Source organism: Geotrypetes seraphini, chromosome 6, assembly GCF_902459505.1.
Source record: "Geotrypetes seraphini chromosome 6, aGeoSer1.1, whole genome shotgun sequence".
Taxonomy (NCBI): Eukaryota; Metazoa; Chordata; class Amphibia; order Gymnophiona; family Dermophiidae; genus Geotrypetes; species Geotrypetes seraphini.
The window spans coordinates 111,789,964-111,811,302 of record NC_047089.1 but is presented as its reverse complement, the minus strand read 5'-3'; the positions used below and the strand labels follow the sequence as shown (position 1 = coordinate 111,811,302).

Here is a 21,339-nt window from a genome sequence, read left to right as displayed (position 1 = left end):
AGTAAATTTGTAAGTGACTGAACAACACTATACCTGAATTTCTGCAGTGATAGCAGTATCCAGTGCAGACTCTAAACCACCATCTGCCATCAAACTGCTCACCAAAAGATCTATCATAAATCGGCGGCCTGGACTTACATTCATTTCATTTCCTAACACTAAAAGAAAAATAAATACTTTATAGACAAATTAAAGTTTAAAAGCAAAGCAGCAAATAATGTCTCTATGTTTATACTTTACCTGCATTGGGAAGAAGGGCTGAAAGAGCCCTTGCTCGTTCCTCTGCTGTTGGCAATAGCACAGACCATCCACTCTGCAGTACAGCCTGTGCTGCTGACTGTGCAGTGTTCAACACACCAGCATTACTTGCCATCATCACCACAATCTGTTTTAAGCTGTTCAATAGCACACTCCCTAAACCTAGTCCAAGACATTCTGGATCAACATGATGGCTAATAGCAGCATGCAACTAGAAACAAACAAAGGAAAAAGCATTTTAGTCTCATCATACTTTGTATGAAAACAATTTGTGAGGAAGAAAAACAGAATACCGTATGTATTCAAATATAAACTGAGATTTGGGGACCAAAAAATGGCCCAAAATTGAGTGTCTTGGTTTATATTTGAGTCCTCTGGTCTGTGCCCCCCTTCTGCTCCCCTGCCCAAGCCTGCTGCGAGTTCCCTCGGTCTCCCGAGACTGCCACTGGAACTCACGGCAGTCATTTTTCATTGTGGGTCTCAAAGGGCAGGAGCACAGGAAGATCACTCCTGCTCCATCTCACCGCTAGACCACCAGGGTTTAAAGGTAAGGTCTAGAGGAATCAGGGAGGTGGGAGGGAAGCAGGATGGTTTAGAGTTAGCTGAGACAGGATGTGGGATGGATTGCTCCTGTTCAAGCTCACCACTGGGCCACCAGGGCTTCAGGCAGGCATCAGAGGCTAAGCAGGAAGGAGGGAGGAAAGGAGAGCTGGGTGCAAAGCAGGGCATTTGAATATAACACACACCCGGTTTATATTTGAGCAAAGCTTTTTCCCCCTTTTTGGGGAGAAAAAAAAGTGAATTTCAGTTTATATTCAAGTATATATGGTATAAGGCTCATTAAACTTCTTAGAGAAGTTCCACCTATAACTCAACTACTTCCCAGGAGTTTTGACTATGATCCGTATACATATACAAATCAAAACAAAAAAGAAGAAAATTTGCTACTAAGTCCTCATGTTACCAGTGAAATGTCCTTCAAATATGGTCTAATAGGCTTAAATAAAGTAACTTGGAGGGAACAAGAGGGAAGTACACACACACAGCTTATGAACCACCTTTTCCTTCCATAAGCAGGAAACAAGGCCACAGTTAAGAAATGAGATTGCCTTAAACATAAGCAAATTCCTGTATCTTGAGCAGACATGACCTGGAGTACTTTTACAATTCCAACCTGGTCTCAATTTAATTATTTATTTTAAAAATACATCCAAACATACTCGCCTGTCCACCTGCTCTCATGTCCAAAGCATCTAATAAGTTCATGCTCTGGCTATCTGACATGCTAATTAAAGGAATATTTCCTGCAAATAGAGGGCATATTATCATCCATCCCATCATTAAAGTTTTAAAAAAGACCATTTCTCAGCCCAATAATTACAGACCAATTGCTTTAATCCCTCTTTCCATTAAACTTATGGAAGGTGTAGTGCAAACTCAACTTATGAACCACTTGGATCATTTTCAACTCCTTCACGACTCCCAACTAGGCTTTAGACAATCATTTCATACAGAAATAGTTATTGCATCACTATATAAGATACTTATCAAGGATCAAAATGCCTTCGTGCTCCAATTTGTCCTCAGCAGTGCTTTCGACCTTATGGACCATGATCTATTGCTTCTATGCCTAGATGCCTTTGGTCTATCTGGAAAAGTACTAAATTGGTTCAAAGGCTTCCTGAAATAACAAAGTTATCAAGTCAAGATTGGGGACACACTATCCTCAACATGGAACCGCAACTGTAGTGTGTCTCTCAAGGCTCCCCCCGTTGCTGCTGTCACCCTTATTCTTCAGTGTCTACCTTGCTTCTTTAGGAGACCATTTCAGTAGTCTAAACGTCTCACATTAGTTATGCTGATGACATCACAATCATCCTTCCTGTCACTAGTCTGACACCATCCAAAATTCACCGACTAGACACCATCCCTCACTACAATAGAAAATTGGATATCTTGTTTCAAACTAAAGCTAAACACTGAGAAAACAAAATTCTTTCTAGCGACAGCCTCCAACTCTCTGATACACACTATAATCTTAAGGGGAACCATCTTTCCTATATCACCTATCATCAGAATCCTAGGCGTGCACTTAGCCATGTCTGCTCAAATCAACCATGTTACACGCAAAGAATTTTGCACTCTTTGGAGACTCAGATCTATCAGGAAATTCTTCGACCAAGTGCCTTTCATTCTCCTAGTTCCATCACTACTAGTCCTTAAGTATTTTGGGCCAGTGTTCTTCAACCGGTGGTCCACGGACCGGTGTCGGTCCGAAAAAATTTCCTGCCAGTTCGTGATGAATTTGTCCCCCCTGCAAGTGGTCCCCTCCAGGAGGTTACCTGGACTGTCAGACACAGTCTTCCTTCCAGTTTGGATGCTCCTTATCTTTAGCGCCAGCCACACTTGTTTGCCAGGACAGCACACAGTGGCTCTTGCACGCTGCACATGGCTGACCCGAAACTGGAACAGCAGCGTACCAGAGCCACTGCGCGCTGTCCCGGCAAACAAGTGCGGCTGGCACTAAAGATAATGAGCAGCCAAGCTGGAAGGAAGTCAGTGTTTGATGGTCGAGGTAACTAACTGGGATCCCCAACTGACCAGAAAGGTTTCCCTCTGACATCAGCTCTGATATTGGCGGGAAGTCCTCCAGTCAGCTTCGGCTGAGGGGGGCCTGCTGTGAGGGTGGGAGACTGTTGGACTCAAGGTCGATAGGGAAGAAGGGTGCCTGCTGTATTCACGGGCGGCTGCATGTGCGAGCAGAGCTACCAGTACTGATCCAGCTTCGGTGGAGGGGGGCCATGCCCAGCTGGACGACCCTGAACAAGTAAGGGAGAGAAGGGATAACATAGGACAAAGGAAGAAAAGAGGGGGAGGAGCATGAATTTGGGACAAAGATTGGAAGGCAGGGAGGGTGGACATGAACTCGGGACACAGAAGAAAGGAAGGGAGGCATGAACTTGGGACACAAGAGATGGAATAAAAAGGGAAAATTGTTGGTGATGAGTGTGTAAGTGAGAGGAAAATATGGTGCACATGGTGAAAGGAAGAAAGAGGAAAATTGTTGGGCAGAGAGAGAGAGGAGTGAGGTACATGGGAAAGAGAAGGATGAGAGGGAGAAATGTTGGATATGGTGGTGGAGAGGGAAGAGGGACAGATTGAAAGGGATACAAATGGGAGGAATGTTGGATATAGTGATGGAGGGAGAAGTGTGGAATGGTGCTGGAGAGTGGTAGTAGAAGGAGAAATGTTGGGCATGGGGTTGGTGGGCAACAGTGAAAAATGGTGCACATGATCCGGGGGATGAGAGGGGAAAAATGTTGGATATGGTAGTAGGAGGAGTGGGAGAGATGCACTATGGATCTCTCTCTTTCCCCACTCCCTGTACACAGGGGGAGGGGATCATAGAATAGTGAGATGAAGAAGGCAGAGAGCTGGGCACAGGGGAAATACTAGAAAGGGACATATAGGAGACATAGAGAAGGGAGATGCTGAACATGGAGAACAATACATACATAAAAATAGAAGATGGATGGTGAGCATGGAGAAAGAAGAAATGTCAAATAGTCAGGAGACCCTGGCAAGTGAGTTAAGGGAAAGCAAAAGAAAAGAGACCAGCGCTTGAGACCAACATGATTTGAAGAATAAAATGACAAGACAGCAAAAAGTAGAAAAAATAATTTTATTTTCTATTTCGTGATTAGAATATTTCAGATTTGAAATATGTATCCTGCTATATCTGGTGTTAGGCATAACTGGGGACTGCAAAGCCCAGGCCCAGGCTCTCTCTGATCAGGGGGCAGTTGCCCTAGTTGCACTCCCCTAATACTATTCCTGTCATGTGCGACTGCGGTATTCTGTTAGCATGATATTTCTGTGTAGCATTCTGTAATAATTTGGCTTATTCAGTTTTCGTGATAGTGGAAGGGATATTTGTGGAGGGGAGGGGAGACAGGGGTTTTGTTGATCCTTGCTCTGTATTTGTATTTATAAAATAACAATTGTACAGAATATTGTTTCTTTTTATACTTTTGATAAAATAAGTTCAGTATAAAACCATAACTATTTGAGGCTTGTGCGGATGGAATCAGATGGTTTACGGGGGTGGGGACTTAGCTCGCAGGGATGGGTTTTTTTAATCCAGTCATAGTAGTTTGCCTGTCCACAAAATAATTATTTTATTTCCGCCAGTCCATAGCAGGACTACATAAACATTTCCAGAAACTAAGCATTATTCAAAACACCACTGTAAGGCTAATATGTAACCTGAAAAAATTTGATCATATAACATCTTTCCATAGCAAACTTCATTGGCTGAAAATTTTGAACTTTTAAAATTTGGTTGTCTCTAACAGCGGGACCTGGAGTGACCCGCCTCATATACTCTTTTACCCCCTTTCCCACCTTCCTTTCACCTATCTCAATAAAACAAGACACTTTGTTGGTACAACCTGGCCGCAGCCCTGTTTATTGAATATTAAACATATTCATATAACCTTTTAACATAAATAAGCATATATAAATAACAGCCATAAATAACACATTAACAACTACCCATAACAATGGTATCACCATTGTGACCTTGATCCCGAGCTACCATTGGATGCAATTGGCCCCCGACCCCGCCATCTAAGCAGGGGTCCGAGGGGTGGCATGTCCCACACATGCCCCATTATCCAGGGTCATCCGACCCACCAGGCACAGCTCCCAGCCGGCCCACCGCTCATCCCTTGATGAGCCCATTAGCCAGTAGCTCGGGATACCGCCACTCCACCAACCTTGCACACCCTTAAAACCAAAGGGCGGGCGGGTGGGAAAGCTGCTTCGGAGGACCAAAACTGTTCGGGTCCTCCGAGCGCCTTGCCTTTTAACCCCTCCCTCCCGCGATCCTCTTCGGCTGCGACGTCTTCTACTTCCGGCGGACCACCCCCCCCTCGAGCCCGCTACCCTGACCCCTCCTCTTGCCTAGCTAGTCCCACGGGCGACATGGCGGGCCACCCAGCCCCGCGTTAATGCCGCCCGTCGAGACTAGCTCTCGGGCTTTTTCTTCTATAAATCTCTAAATGGTTTACTGCCCAGTTTCTTACCAATCAATTTTCATTCTCCAGACGCGGATGATCCATTCGACCTCAGTCATTCTTTGCCTTCCCCTCAATTAAAGGTTTCACCCACAAGAGATTCATCAATAAATTCTTACCCCTAACAAGCAGCTTCCAAAGATCCAGAATGGAGTCAACAGGTCCGATCTTCAACATCTAACATGCATTACAGGAAGCTCCTAAAAAAACTCTTCTTCCTCAAACAGGATAACCCAGTTTAAACTAACTACCATTTCTCACTGTTGATCTAAGTCTAGACCACTACTACTCATTATTTCACCCTCACCCTCTGCTGTATTCCCACTAATTGTTATATGTGATTGCAAAACTTGTATTATTCCTTAAATGTTGAAATTTGCTATTTTTCCCCTGTTTTTTTCATCATGTAAACTGTTTTGAACCAAAAGGCTAATGCGGTATATAAAGATTTAATGCGGTATATAAAGATTTATGTTATGTTATTTTGGCTCACAAAGTAGCAGTACAAACAAAAACCAATAAATTGTCTAAGTTTTATTTAACTATTTCAGTTTTTGATATCTTTTTACTATTTAATGACTAAGTACAGCTCTAAATAAATATATGCTGCCCGATTCACGTTTCGAATCGGTTCACCGATTCGCTTCGGTTGAATCGATTTAAAACAAACAAAAAATTTGGCTTCCCAATTCGGACCTTCCCTCTCTAAAGCAGGAGCAGCAGCGCTGCTCTTGCTGGCCGGCCGCTGCCGCACCTGCTTTAGAGCGATTGGGGAGGGTCAGTCGGGAAGTGCTGGTGTCCGGCTTCCATCCTGGCGTCTGGCTTCCCTCCTGGCGTCTGGCTTCCCTCCTGGCCTCCCGCGCACCATTTACCTAATATGAGCAGACTGCAGAGAAAATCACAGTGGTAGCGATCTTTGCAAACTGCTTCAGAGCTGTTTCCTCTGCCACGATCCTACCTGATGTCAGAGGAGGGGCGGGACAGTGGCAGTGGAAACAGCTCCGAAGCAGTTTGCAAAGATTGCTAGCACCGCAATCTTCTCTGCAGGCTGCTCATATTAGGTAAACGGTGCGCAAGAGGCCAGGGAGAAGCCTGACACCAGTGAGAGACCAGGGGGAGCACGCAGGTCTTCAGGGGTGAGATGCAGGCCTTCAAAGGGGACAGGCCTTTGGGTGGGGGGGAGTGCAGTCCTTCAAGGGGGGAGGGCAGGCCTTCAGGGGTGGGATGCAGGCCTTCAAGGTGAGGGGGACAGGCCTTTAAGGAGAGGGGGACAGACCTTCATGGGAAGGAGGGCCCTGATGTAGAAGTAAACGGAGGGAGGGAAGGGGGGTTCAAAGACTTTGGGGGGAATAAATAATGGGTCTAAAAACAGAGGAGAGGAAGAGAGATGGGGACAATGGGATTTAGGGAGGGAAGGAACAGAAAGGGAGAGAAGTTGGACACAAGGGATGGTGTGGGGTGATAGAGATACTGGATAGGAGGGTAGTTGGGAAAAGAAAGGGAGAGATGGTGGAACCTGGGGTGGTGTGGAAGGAGGGAGAGATAGTGGATGAAAGGATAGTTGAGAAAAGGTAGATTTGTGGATGGAGATGAAAAAAAGGAAAGATGCCAGACCTCCGGGGGAGGGAAGGGAAACGGAAGGGAAGGACAGAGATGGCAGATGGACAGTTAGCACGGAGAAAGAAGGAGACCCTGGCAAGCAAGTTAACAGAAGACAACCAGAACCTGGGACCAACAAGATTTTAATAATAACCAGACAACAAAAGGTAGAAAAAATAATTTTATTTTCTGTTTTTTGATTACAATATGTCACATTTGAAACATGTATCCTGCTAGAGCTGGTGTTAGACCGCAAATGTGAGCTAGGATTTAACAGAAAGAGGAAAAGTCTTTTTTGTTTATTTTGTTTACACCACAGCCCCAGTGTGGTTAAAAGAAGGCAAAGGGGGTGAAGAGGCTATAAAATAAACCCACCAGGATGTTTGAAAAAACACCCAATTGGGCAGGAAAATCGAATCAAAAAACTGATTCAATAGGCTGAATCGAAATTTTTTTTTCTCAATCGGGCAGCACTACTGGGTACTGTTGCAGATAAAGCAGTCATTTACTAGATTTGCATTGTACTGATGAACCTCAAACAATGAGCAGCTCAAGAGGATTTTTAAAACAGAAAACACAGGAAGGTAGGCATAGAAACGCAAAACACTATTTTGGAAAATCTAATTACGTTGCATGAAATGCCAGACTCTAGGAATTATTCAATTCCATTTTTATTTGCTTTGCTAATGGTCTGAGCTCATAAATCATAACCAGCAGAAAAAAAGAAGCAGTTTCCCTCTTTCACCACCCTACCATATTCACCACAGACTAGCCTAAAAGCCTCTTGCTTGTCTTTATCTTCCATCATTTCTTCCATGTCATCCACACAATCTTCATTGCTCAAGGTAATTAGTACCAACCCTGTGGCCAGCAGGGCTAGTGCATAATGTCACCTCTTTTCTAATTAACTCCAGTGCATTTGGGCTTCAGAAAGCTGCATGTTAATCAAAGCATACTAAACTACTTACATGCTGCCATAAGAATTATGCCACCTACAAACAAGTACACAATCACCTTTATTATAAAATAAACAACTAGGGATAGACAAACAGAACATTTTTGTTTCCTGTTATTTCTCAGAATTATCATTTTTATTTGGCCACTTTGTCATCAAGAAAGCAAAATCATTGAGAGTACATATTTGCAAGGAGGGTGCACTATCAAAAAAGGAAACTTTTCCCAGATAGTGCAACTATGCACAGGGCTGGTGTTTGGGGGAAGGGGCAAACAAGGTTGTTGCCCTGGGTCCTACAGCTACAAAGCCCCCCCCCCCCCCCCCGACTGTCTAGAGAGGTGAATTTCCCTCCTTTCCCTGACTGTCACTCACTTGCTGCCCTCTCTCACCTGCAAATAGAACTAACCCATGCTGCGGGGCCCTAATGCTATGTATACAACTGCCAGCTTCCTTTCTCCTTCCTCCCCTCATGATGTAATACAGGTAGAAAAAATAATTTTATTTTTAATTTAGGATAAAGTTGTGTCATAGCTGTGCTATTCCGCTCTAAAGGTTAATAGATGAAAAATACAACATATATACACAAATATTAAATCGAACCCTTAACAATTCAGACACTGTATACTGTCACCGGCAGCCTCAGGGCAATGGGTCCAGGACCGCCGAGACACGGAGTTGCTCTAGTGTGCCGCTGCGGACGACACAAGGAAAAAGAAAATAAAAGGTTTAGTGAAAGGATTCACCCACAAACTAGGTAAGTAAATTTCAAAACACGAACTGGATTTTTTTCTTGGATTCAAACAAACAGATTGCTTCACTCGTTTGTCCCAATACCAGTCATAAAGTAAGCAAAATAAACTTGTCAGGATTCCTGAGCAAACATTAAAGTCCCAAAACATTAAGCATGCATGATTAAGCAGTTTCTAGGTTGTGCAACAACTTCAAGAGAGGTTCTAAACACCTAAACAGGAAACCTTATCCTTAAGCGAATAAGGGCTCCATATTTCCCAGCTTGGAAAGTTTTCTCAAAACAAACAATTCAAAAGAACAAAAACAGTCTTTTCTTCTCTTCAGCTGAACTCGGCTTGTACCAGTGCTACGGCATTGATTTCTCCAGCAACTCAAGTGCTGGGTCAGGTGGTGTGCTCCACATGGTGAAATAATTGCCAAAAATTAGGCCCTCAATCCCTCCACAATAACACGGGGCAACCCCCACCACCTAGGCATGACATAGTCCAACTTCTAAAAAGGGAAGAAAAAAAAAAAGACAAACCAATACAGCATAAGTCCTGCACAGTTCTTATCAAAAAGTTTCTACCCTGCTTCAGGCTTAGCAGTAGTATTAAAGAACAGCTTCAAAAATAGACCAAAAACAAAACACAGTCATTTATAATCCAACTAGGCAGTTTTCATCACTTGCCTTGAACCAGCACACCTCCATGGGTTGGACTCCATTCTGCAAGTCTTAGGCTCTGGCTCCAACTCCATGGCTTGAGAGACTTCATCCAGGTTAGGAGTTAGCTCTGCTCCGGCTTCTGTAAGCTCTCTGCATTCAGGCAATTGATGGCCCTACAGAGCTCTCAGTCCTGAGCTTTGCTTCTGTTCCCTCAGTTTCTCCGCCTCTCTAGCAGCTCTGACCTGTAGTTTAGAAGCATACAACCATGCCCCAAACTCTCAGGTGCAGAGGATATCCTGTTACTACCTCTGAGATAGCGTGGGGGAAGGGAAAATTTCAGCCCAGCTCCCGGGCTCCCTCTACTGGAAAAAGCAGGAAAGTCGGGCAACTTGCTAAACTGAGTTTTAATCTGCTCCGGCTGGGAAATGTCTGCTTTGGAAATGGGTCTAACTCTAGGGCCAGACCTAGCAGGCACAGTCTGCACATCACAATACAAAGTAACACCACAGAAAGAGAATGTCCTCTTGTACTGGGGAAAATATAAAAATAGGTGTAAATTTCAAAAACTGACATATGTACATTATAAATTAAATGTAAATTTTAAAAAAATGGAAAACAAGGCAATAGCTTTTAATTACATATGAATAGCCTTACTGGGTCAAACTAACCCCCATCTTCTATTAAACTGCGCTGGCAGTTTCTAGCGCAGAGAGCCGCGCTGAATGACCCACGCAGATCCCGACACTCACAGGAACTCTATGAGCATTGGGAGCAGCACGCACTAGAAACTGCTAGCGCAGTTTAATAAAAGAAGCCCTAATGATCCATCTAGCCCAGTATCCAATCTTCACGAAGGCCAATCCAAGTCACAAGTACCTGGCAAAAACCAAAATAGATGCAGCATTCCATGTTACCAATCCAGGGCAAATAGTGGCTTCCCCCATATCAGTTTTACAACAGACTTTTCCTCTATGAACTTCTCCAAACATTTTTTTTTAAAACTAGCTACACTAACCACTCTTACCACATCCTCCTAGTCCACTTGTACCTGATCTATACCACTCAGGATTTTGTAAACTTTCAATCATATCTCCCCTCAGCTATCTCTTTTCCAAGATGAAGAGTCATAACCTCTTTAGTCTTTCCTCATACGATAGGAGTTCCATCCCCTTTATCATCTTGGTCGCTCTTCTTTGAACTTTTTCTAGTGCCGCTATGTCTTTTTTGTGATAAGGAGACCAGAACTGAATGCAATACTCAAGGTGAGGTCACACCTTGAGCAATACAAAGACATTTTAACATTCTTTATCTTACTTACCATCCCTTTTCTAATAATTCCTAGTATCTTGTTTGCTTTTATGGCTGCTGTCACACATTGGGCAGTAAGTTTCAGTGTACTGTCCACAATGATACCCAGACCTTTTTCTTGAGCACTTACCCCAAGCTAGTAACTATGATTTGGATTATTCTTTCCAATGTGCATCACTTTGCATCTGTCCGCATTAAATTTCATCTGCCATTTGGACACCCGGTCTTCCTGCAGTTTTTCACAGTCCAGATGCATTTTAACAACTTTAAATAGTTTAGTGTCATCTGCAAATTTAATTACCTCGCTCGTCATTCCAATTTCCAAATCATTTATATATAAGTTACATAGCACCAGTCCCAGTACAGGTCCCTGCAGCACACCACTAAGAAAAATGGCCATTTAACCCTACCCCACTGTTTTCTGTCCAATAACCAATTCTTAGTCCACAATTGAACACTGTCTCCTGTCCCATAACCCTAATTTTCTGAGGAGCCTCTCATGAGGAATTATGTCAAAAGCTTCCTGAAAATCTAGATGCACTATATCAACCGGCTCCACTTTATCCACATGTTTATTCACACCTTCAAAGAAGTCAAACAAATTGGAGAGGCAAGACTTCCCTTTGTTGAACATATGCTGTGACTGTCCCATTAAATCATATTTGTCTACATGTTCTACAATTTTATTTTTTATAATTGCTTCTACTATTTTGCCCAGCACCGAGGTCTGTAATTCCCCAGATCTCCCCTGTAACCCTTTTAAAAAATCAGCATAACAATGACCACCTTCTAATCTTCGGTTACTACAGATGATTGTAGCAACAGGTTATAGATCACTAACAGATCATCAATTTCATGTTTGAGTTCATTCAGTACCCTGAAACATAGAAAATGACGGCAGAAAAGGGCCACGGCCCATCTAGCCTGCCCACTCTAATGACCTACCCCCTAACTACCTCCATGAAGAGATCCTACAAGCCAATCCCATCTTTTCTTAAAATCTGGCACGCTGCTGGCCTCAATTATCTGTTGTGGAAGATTATTCCAGCGATCAACCACCCTTTCGGTGAAGAAATATTTTCTGATGTTGCCATAAAATTTCCCACCTCTGATTTTCAACGGATGCCCTCTTGTTGACGTGGGTCCTTTAAGACAAAAGAGATCTTCTTCGACCTCGATACAGCCCGTGACATATTTGAACGTCTCGATCATGCCACCCCTCTCTCTGCGTTCCTCGAGTGAGTATAGCTGCAACTTACCCAACTGTTCCTCATACGGGAGATCCTTGAATCCTGAGACCATCCTGGTAGCCATTCGCTGAACCGACTCAACTCTCCGCACATCTTTTTGATAATGCAGCCTCCAGAATTGTACACAGTATTCCAGATGGGGTCTCACCATACATCTGTAGAACGGCATTATGATCTCGGGCTTACGGCTGACGAAACTTCTACGGATATAGCCCATGATTTGTCAACCCTGGATGAAGCTTTTTCCACTTGATTGGCAGTCTTCATGTCTTCGCTAATGATCACTCCCAAATCACGTTCTGCTACAGTCCTTGCTAGGATCTCACCATTTAGGGTATAAGTCCTTCATAGATTTTTGCCACCAAAGTGCATGACCTTGCATTTTTTGGCATTGAAACTTAGTTGCCAAGTCTTTGACCAATGCTCCAGTCCAGGTGATTTATCACTCTTTAACTTGGCAATTTGGCTTAGTATGTTCAACGAGATTTCTTTTTTTGTTGTCCGTTTATCTTTTCTTTTAAATAAAATGGCATTCCTTTCCTTATTGTTTTTTTGTTGTTTTTTTTTAACTCATTGATGTTTAAAGCAAAATGGCCGCTACAGGGAAGCCATCAACCCGAGCCTGCCGGGCATGCGAACTTCGCTCCGCCCCTCCCCACAGCCAGCCGGGAGAGACAACTTTTCTTTAAAATCAAGCGGCAAGAATCCAGCCCTCGCCGCTACAGGGAAGCCATCAACCCGAGCCTGCCGGGCGTGCGAGCTTCGCTCCGCCCCCTCCCCACAGCCAGCCAGGAGAGAAAACTTTTCTTTAAAATCAAGCAGCAGGAATCCAGCCCTCGCCACTACAGGGAAGCCATCGACCCGAGCCTACCGGGCGAGCGAGCTTCGCTCCACCCCTCCCCACAGCCAGCCAGGAGAGAAAACTTTTCTTTAAAATCAAGCGGCAGGAATCCAGCCCTCGCCGCTACAGGGAAGCCATCGACCCGAGCCTGCCAGGCGTGCAAGCTTCGCTCCACCCCCTCCCCACAGCCAGCCAGGAGAGAAAACTTTTCTTTAAAATCAAGTGGCAGGCCTTAGCACGCACCTTTGAAAAGCGACAGTGCGAAGAGATGGAGGACGCTCATCAAGAAACCGCGAATTACTCCAGCAGCCGACTCACCAGCCCTGCATAGAACCCTTAAGAGAGCACAGCTGCAGTCACAGCCTAGAAGGGCTGAGAGGGAAGGAGCCGACTTCTTCTCTTCTCCTCTCTAGACTCTAACGATAGAAGCCACATCAGGCCCCAACTCTAGCAACTCACCAGCCCTGCAAAGAGCCCTCAAGAGAGCACAGCTGCAGTCCCAGCCCAGTAGGGTTGAGAGGAAGGGAGCCGCCTTCTTCTCTCCTCTCCAGACTCTACGCCAGAAGCCACCTCAGGCCCTAACCCAACAGACCAACTACCTCTCTACTGTATTACCCTCTCTTCTTATGCCAAAGCGCCTCCATCCCACTCCAATCATCCTCTTCCTATCCAGAGCCTCCACCTCGCGTCCAGCTCTCAGGCAGAGGCAGAACTACCCCCTCACATAACAACACAATGACCCCCCGCACAAAACTCATGCATGTCCTCTTACTACTCTCCCTGCTGTTAACAAATTGGAAAACAGCAGGGTATTATATATCCCCTATTCCAGTTGTGACAGAAAACTACAGACATCTCCAACTATCCAGGAAACTCCACTCACCCAGAAATCTGATAGACTGCTCAACGTTCACTCATAAAAGCATCCCTCCCAGTTGGGGAAAAAAGGCCACCTCCTAAGCCAAGGACAACAGCTCACAACGCCTATTCACAACCAAGAAACCTCCTCCACCCAAAATGTACCTCCAATCCCCATACAAAGTACACCTCAATAGCCTGTGCGTATATGAACATAAGATTGATTGGCCCAAAGGCAGACTTAATAAAGGACTGAATAGTTAAAGAACAGCTAGGTTGCCTGTTCCTAACCGAAACCTGGCTTACCTCTGACTCAGACCCCTGCATAACAGAAGTCTGCCCCCTAAGGGATACAAATTAGAGATAGTCTGCCGAGAAAAAAAGCGTGGGGGAGGATTGGCCATCCTAGTCAAAAACAACCTCAACATAAAAGTTCTAGACAAATACTCTACTCCCTACTTGGATCTTCTAGCCTGTCAACTATCTGATGACACACTCAAAGGCACCATGACCTGCATTCTCTGCTACATAACACCAGGAAAATGGAGCGCCACAAAACATGTGCTCGATGACTTCATCTTCCAGAACTCTCTAACGTCAACACATAACCTGCTCCTTGGAGACATAAACCTCCACCTAGAAGACCACACCTTCAAACAAGTTGAAAGTATACTCTCAAACCTTAAAGCACTAACCTACCAGATTCTTAATCCCCAACCCACACATGAAAAAGGCCACCAACTTGATATTGCTGCATACATGACCCAACACCCACACACACCTGAAATCCACATCTCAAACGGGGCCTGGCACCCCTCCCTCTGGTCAGACTATTATAAATACACCTTCAACATCAACTGGGCTCAATGCAATAACAAACACCAACCCCACAAAATCCCCTTCAAACCCCGTCAAAAAATCGAACTCATCACATTCTAAGACAAAGCAGACCCCACAATCAACTCCATAGACACCAAAGAATTCATATCCCAATGGCGAACCTTAAGTGAAACAATCCTGAATGAGCTAGCACCAGTAAAATCAAAATACAGAATCTGCAGACCGTCTGACAAATGGTTCGATACCGAACTTCTCCAACTCAAAAGGCATTGCAGACAACTGGAAAGAGACTGGGAAAAAAAAGAACCAAGAACACACTAAAATAGCATGGAGAGCCATGGTGAAATGACGACTCAAGAAAAAGGTGGACAAACTTGAAACGGTAGACCAGGCATGGTGCCTACTGAAAAATACTATTACAGAAGCACAAAATCTCCACATTCTGAGGATTTCCAAAGAAGGGAGAACAAAAGGTAAGGGAGAACCGGCATAGCTTACCAGACAGGTGAAGGAAGCCATAAAAGAAAAGAAGGACTCTTTTAAAAAATGGAAACACATGAAAACAATCGAAGCATGGAACAAACATAAAGATGATCAGAAGAAATGACACAAGGCGGTGAGGGATGCCAAAAAGGACTATGAGGAAAAAATAGCGCAAGAGGCCAAAAACTTCAAGCCCTTCTTTAGATACGTGAAAGGGAAAAAACCCGCAAAAGAGGCAGTGGGACCCCTGGACGACCAGGGAAGAAAAGGGTACATCAAGGAAGATAAACAAATTGCAGACAAACTAAATTCCTTCTTTGCGTCCGTCTTTACGGAGGAGGACACCGCAAAAATACCAGAAGCAGTGAAAGTGTTTAGTGGAGTAATAGAAGACAGCCTCACCACAGTTGAAGTGGACTTGGACCAGATATACTACCAGATTGACAAACTTAAAAGTGACAAATCCCCTGGACCGGATGGAATTCACCTGAGAGTCTTAAAGGAATTGAAGGTTGAAATCGGAGAGTTATTGCAAAAACTTGGCAACCTGACAATCAGAACTGGACAGATACAAGACGACTGGAAGATAGCGAACGTCACGCCAATTTTCAAAAAAGGATCGAGAGGAGAACCGGGCAGCTACAGACCTGTGAGCCTTACGTCTGTCCCTGGAAAGATAGCTGAAGCACTGATCAAGGATAGCATAGTCCGGCACTTGGATACACACGACTTGCTGAAACCCAGTCAACAAGGCTTCAGGAAAAGGAAATCATGTTTAACGAATTTACTCCAATTTTTTGAGACCGTGAACGAACAAATTGATAGCGGAAAGCTGGTGGACATAATATATTTGGACTTCCAGAAAGCGTTCGACAAAGTTCCACATGAAAAACTTCTCAATAGAGGGAGATATACAAAGGTGGATAGGCAAATGGCTGGAAAACAGAAAGCAGAGAGTAGGCATAAATAGGAAGTTCTCCGACTGGGAGAAAGTGACTCGTGGTGTACCCCAGGGCTCGGTACTTGGGCCGATCCTATTTAATATTTATATTAATGACCTGGAACATGGAATATCCAGTGAGATCATCAAGTTTGCAGACGACACAAAGCTATGCCGGGCAATCAGATCGCAGGAGGATAGCGAGGAACTCCAGAGCGACTTGTATCAGTTAGAGAAATGGGCAGAGCAATGGCAGATGAAGTTCAACGTGGAGAAATGCAAAGTAATGCATTTAGGCAGTAAGAATAAGGAACAAGAGTATAGAATGTCAGGCGCAACTCTGGGTAAGAACGAACAAGAAAAGGACCTTGGTGTACTGATAGATAGGACCCTGAAGCCGTCGGCACAATACACGGCAGCGGCAAAGAAAGCAAACAGAATGTTAGGCATGATAAAGAAAGGAATCACGAGTAGATCGGAGAAAATCATAATGCCACTTTATAGAGCAATGGTCAGACCACACTTGGAATACTGTGTCCAACATTGGTCTCCCAACCTAAAGAAGGATATAAAACTGCTGGAGAGGGTGCAGAGATGAGCAAAGAAGCTAATAAAAGGTATGGAGAACTTGGAATATGAGGAACGACTCAAGAAACTGGACTGTTCTCCCTTGAGAAGAGGAGACTGAGAGGGGGCATGATTGAGACTTTCAAAATACTGAAAGGCATCGACAAAATAGAGCAGGAAAATAAATTATTTACATTGTCCAACGTGACACGGACAAGAGGACATGGATTGAAGCTAAGGGGGGACAAGTCCAGGACAAATGTCAGGAAGTTCTGCTTCACGCAGCGAGTGGTGGACACCTGGAATGTTCTCCCAGAGGAGGTTATTACGGAATCCACTGTGCTAGGATTCAAAGGCAAATTAGATGCACATCTCCTTACGAGAGGCATAGAGGGATATGGGTGACTAAAACTACATCAGGTGGGGGTCACGTGATGCGTTTGCCTGGTTAGGACGTGTCTCCCTGAGCTCTCCGACCCTGAGCCCCCTAAAATCCGCTTAACTCCTTTCATAACGCGGTCGGGTGATCTCCGTCGGCTCCGGATCCTTTATTAGGACTGTGAGTACTGCCCTGAGATCTGCGAGCCCGCAGGCATCTGGGATGCCGGTAAAATCTGCGAAGACATCTAAACCTAAGTCTGCTGTGTCTGGGGCTAAAATGGCGGCGCCCTCAACTCCCCCTGCGGCACCGGTTCAATGGGGAGAATGGGCACAGGAGATATCGCGCATGGTCACCGCGGCCCTGGAGGACCGCCTGCACAAACTGCAGTCCGCTGTGGAGGGCTTCCATGAGCGGTTTGAGTCCCATAGTACCCGTCTGGCGGCGGTGGAACAGCGGGTCTCGGACGGAGAAGATGCGGCTTTACAGGAGCACGCCAGCATTGTGGCGCTACAGGCACAGGTGGCTACCTTGACGGGCAGGCTGGACGACCAGGAAAATCGCCAGCGTCGGAATAACATACGCGTGGTGGGCCTGCCGGAGATGAGAGCGGATCATGAGCTATATGCTTTCTTTCAGGTTTGGCTCCCCACGAAGCTGGGCCTGGAGCCGCCGGCGGTGGGTTTTTTGTGCGAGAGAGCGCATCGTCTGGGGCCCCGCACGGAACACAAAAATCGAGCAAGAGCGGCTATCGCCCGATATATCAACTGGAGAGAGAAGGAGGCCCTAATTCAGGCTTACCGGAAGGTTGGGGTGTTGGAGTACGAAGGGAAGAAACTGCTGCTCTTCAATGATTATTCTCCCCACGTGGCTTCTCTCCAAAAAGAAATGGCGCCTATCTGCACTGCTTTCCATAGAAGGGGTGTGCGCTTTGCGCTTGTCTATCCGGCGTCCCTGCGGGTCTGGAGAGAGGGGAAACCCCATACCTTCCCGGATAAGGCGGCTGCTCAGAACTATTTGGACTCGTTGCCGGAGGTGGCTGATGGAGGGGCTCCGGCGGCTGTCTGATCTGCTGGATGGCGGTGCTTGAGGGACTCTGCTGGCCTCGTTTGCGGCGCTCTGCTATGGAGATCATGCCTGCGGTCTCCGTGGAGTCTCTGCTACTTTCAAGTTTACCTGTACTGTTGATCCCTCGTTGGCCTGCTTTCCCTGCCTCTTGGTATTGGACTGCCTGCTATCTGTCAGTCGGTGAGGGGCCGAATGGTGGGATCTGACATTGGAGGGGCAGGGAGCTTGGGCCGTGTTCTGTCCCGGCTGATGGACCTGTGGCTGCTGGCTGGACTGCTTACAGTGGTTTCTGGAGATCCCTCTAATTTTTTCTAGGCACTGACTGCTTTTGTTTTAATTTCTGTGTGGGGGATCTCTTCCATTAGGCGGGGAGGGGGGGGGTCTTCCTCGGGGGGCTCTTGGACTGTAGACCTGACATGGGTGGCTGGGGCTTGGGAGAGCTCATCCTATGGACTTTAGTTGCTCCACTTGTTGGGAGAGCAGTTTTTTGTATTTTTTCTTTTTCTTATTACTAGTTTCTTCTTTGGGTGGGAGGGGGTTTGTTGGGGGGCCGCTGGAGATGGATTTCTTCAGGGGTGGGAGGGGGGCTGTTCTCCGTTTCCTGCTGGTTTGGGGAGACTGGGAGAGGGCCGGGGGGTTGAGAATCTTAGGGGTGGGGGGTGTGGTGCTGGGTGGGTGGGGCAGGGGGTGGTAGGGAGAGGGAGCCTTGTGGTGGTTGCATGTGGGGTTGTGTGGGTGTGGTGTGTATGGGTTTGGAAGTGTTCAGTGTGGGTGGCGGTGCAGCGCTCTAGGGCCCGACTTCAGATCCTTGGGATGGGAGGCCTAGCTGGGGGGCTACCCATCTCGGCTATTTTACTGTCTTCTGTACTGACCTCCACTAATACTCTTTTGAATGACTAAGTTGACTATAACAACCCTCAATGTGGATGGGATTCATTCCCCTATTAAGAGAAAGAAGATATTGAACTGGTTTCGCCGGAAGGGGACTGATATTGCCTTTGTGCAAGAAACGCACCTTTCCCAGGCGGAACACCTGAAGCTGAGGAGAGACTGGGTGGGGGAGGTTTGCTCGTCTGCCTTCGGTACCAGGAAGCGGGGAGTTGCCATTCTTCTGCATAAACAGTTGCCCTTTCACACTCACAAGGTTCTTCAGGACCCGGACGGGCGTTATGTTCTGGTCCTGGGGGAGTTGTGGGGGTCCAAATGGCTATTGTGCAATGTGTACGCTCCTAATGTGTATAATCATAAATTTTTTTCGGCTTTGCTCGCCAAGATAGCCATGTACCCTGATTATCAACCGCTGGTGGGAGGAGACTTTAATATTACTGCGGATCCTGCCATGGATTGTAATCCGGCAAAGGCAGGGGCCAGGGACCATGCAGATAAGGGGGTAAACTTTTTGCTTAGCCAGTTGCAGTTATTGGACACTTGGAGGATTTTGCATCCTACGGAACGCACTTACACATTTTACTCGCATCCCCATAATGTCTATGCTAGATTGGATTATCTGTTGGTTTCCCCATCTCTGCTCCCTAGGGTGTCGCGCATAGATATTGCGGAGGTTCCCCTGTCGGATCATTCGCCTGTCGTCCTGGAGCTCCAGTTTGCGTCGGACTCCGGGGAGCGGCATTGGAAATTTCCGGGCTACCTATATAGGGATCTCGCCTTTCATAAATACATTCGGGAACAGTGGTTGGAGTATAGTTCTCACAATGATACCACTGATGTTCATCCGGTGACCTATTGGGAGGCCTCCAAGGCAGTTCTGCGGGGGTTTATTATTGCTTATCTTTCTCGCAAGCGGAAGGCCATGGATGCGGAGCTCCTGACTCTATCGGGGGAGCTTTGGCAACTGCGGATGCGCCACTGTAACTCTCTGTTAGCGGCGGATAAAGATCGCTTGCTGTCTGTTCGGCGGCGGATAGATGAAATTTTGACACAGCGGGCTACTCGTGATGTCTATTTTCAACGTTATAAACTGTACGCTTGGGGAGGGAAGACGGGGAGATTGTTGGCCAATTTGGTCAGGCCTCCGCGCACCCGTCAGGTCATCTTGTCCATTCGGGACTCTAAGGGCAACTCTTACACGCAGGAACGGCAGATCCAGCAGCAATTTGTTCAGTTTTATGAATCTTTGTACGCTAACCGCCCTTTTTCGGATGCGGCTCGGGACGCTTTTTTTCAGGGGCTCCGGTTACCTAGGCTGACGGACGCTCAGGTGGAGCAATTGAACACCCCTATTAGTCCTGACGAGGTGTTGCTCGGGATTAAGAAGCTTAAATTGACTAAGGCGCCAGGGCCGGATGGGTTTGGCTCCGAGTATTACAAGATCTTGTCGGATCAGATTTCTCCTGCTTTGGCTGGGGCGTTTAATGCGCTTTCCGAGTCTAGGGGCTTGGGGACTCCAAATATGGCCCATGTGGTGTTGTTGCCTAAGCCGGGTAAGGACCCGGCCCAGGTGGGCTCTTATCGACCTATCTCCCTTCTTAATCAGGACGCCAAGCTTTTTGCTGCAATTTTGGCGCGCAGACTGAATGCTTTTTTACCACTTTTGGTTCATGAGGATCAGGCTGGCTTTGTGCCGGGCAGATATGCGTCCATGAATCTGATTCGAGCTTTGATGGCCCTTCATTCCAGGCGGGGCCTGGTGAGTGATGCGGCTATCGTAGGCCTGGACATGGAGAAGGCCTTTGATAGTATTTCGTGGCAATACCTCTTCTGGGTTTTACGTAGGTTTGGTATTGAGGGCTCTATTCATCATTGGATCAGTAGTTTATATCTTGTACCGCAGGCGAGGCTTTTGGTTAACGGTCAGTTTACCGCCCCGTTTGCTCTGGGAAGGGGGACGCGACAGGGATGCCCGTTATCCCCACTACTTTTTGTTCTGGCTATTGAACCCTTGGCGGCTAAAATTCGCGAGGATTCGGATATCCGGGGCATTCGAATTGGAGACCGGGAGAGTCGCATTAACCTTTTTGCCGATGATATCCTTCTGTACCTGGATCAACCTCGCCGAGATTTGGGCCGGGCCCTTGCTTTGGTCCGTTCCTTTGGGGATCTTTCTGGTCTGCGGGTTAATTGTGATAAATCTGAACTCCTTCCCTTGCGGTCTACTGTGGAGGAACCCTGGCACGCGAGTCTCGAGATACCGCCGGTGAGGGGGCCGATGCGATACCTTGGTGTTTATTTGAGTCCGGACCTTAAACTTCTGTACCGTTTCAATGTGACACGTCACCTAGAGGCAATTCGGCAATTGTGTGATAAATGGAGGGATCTCCCGTTGGGGGTATGGGGGCGGGTGGCCTTGACTAAGATGGTACTTCTTCCCAAGATTCTGTATCCGCTGCAGGCTGTGCCCCTTTGGGTTACAAATAAAGAGGTGCGTTTGTTTCAGTCACTTCTTTCCACGTTTATTTGGCGACATAAACGAGCCCGTATTAGCTCCGCTACTCTAGCCCTGGATAAATATAGGGGTGGTTTGAATCTCCCCAATCTACGTTATTATAATGTCGCAGCTCT

The 21,339-nt window shown here is 46.3% G+C and overlaps 1 protein-coding gene across 1 annotated transcript in view; it reads right to left on the bottom strand.

Moving 5' to 3' along the window:
- HERC2 (HECT and RLD domain containing E3 ubiquitin protein ligase 2) overlaps positions 1-21,339 on the bottom strand; it is a 3,346,202-nt gene that overhangs the window by 2,809,445 nt on the left and 515,418 nt on the right. Inside the window, 2 exon segments of the mRNA XM_033948978.1 lie at positions 34-158; positions 241-469. Coding sequence (XP_033804869.1) covers positions 34-158; positions 241-469 — 354 coding nt within the window.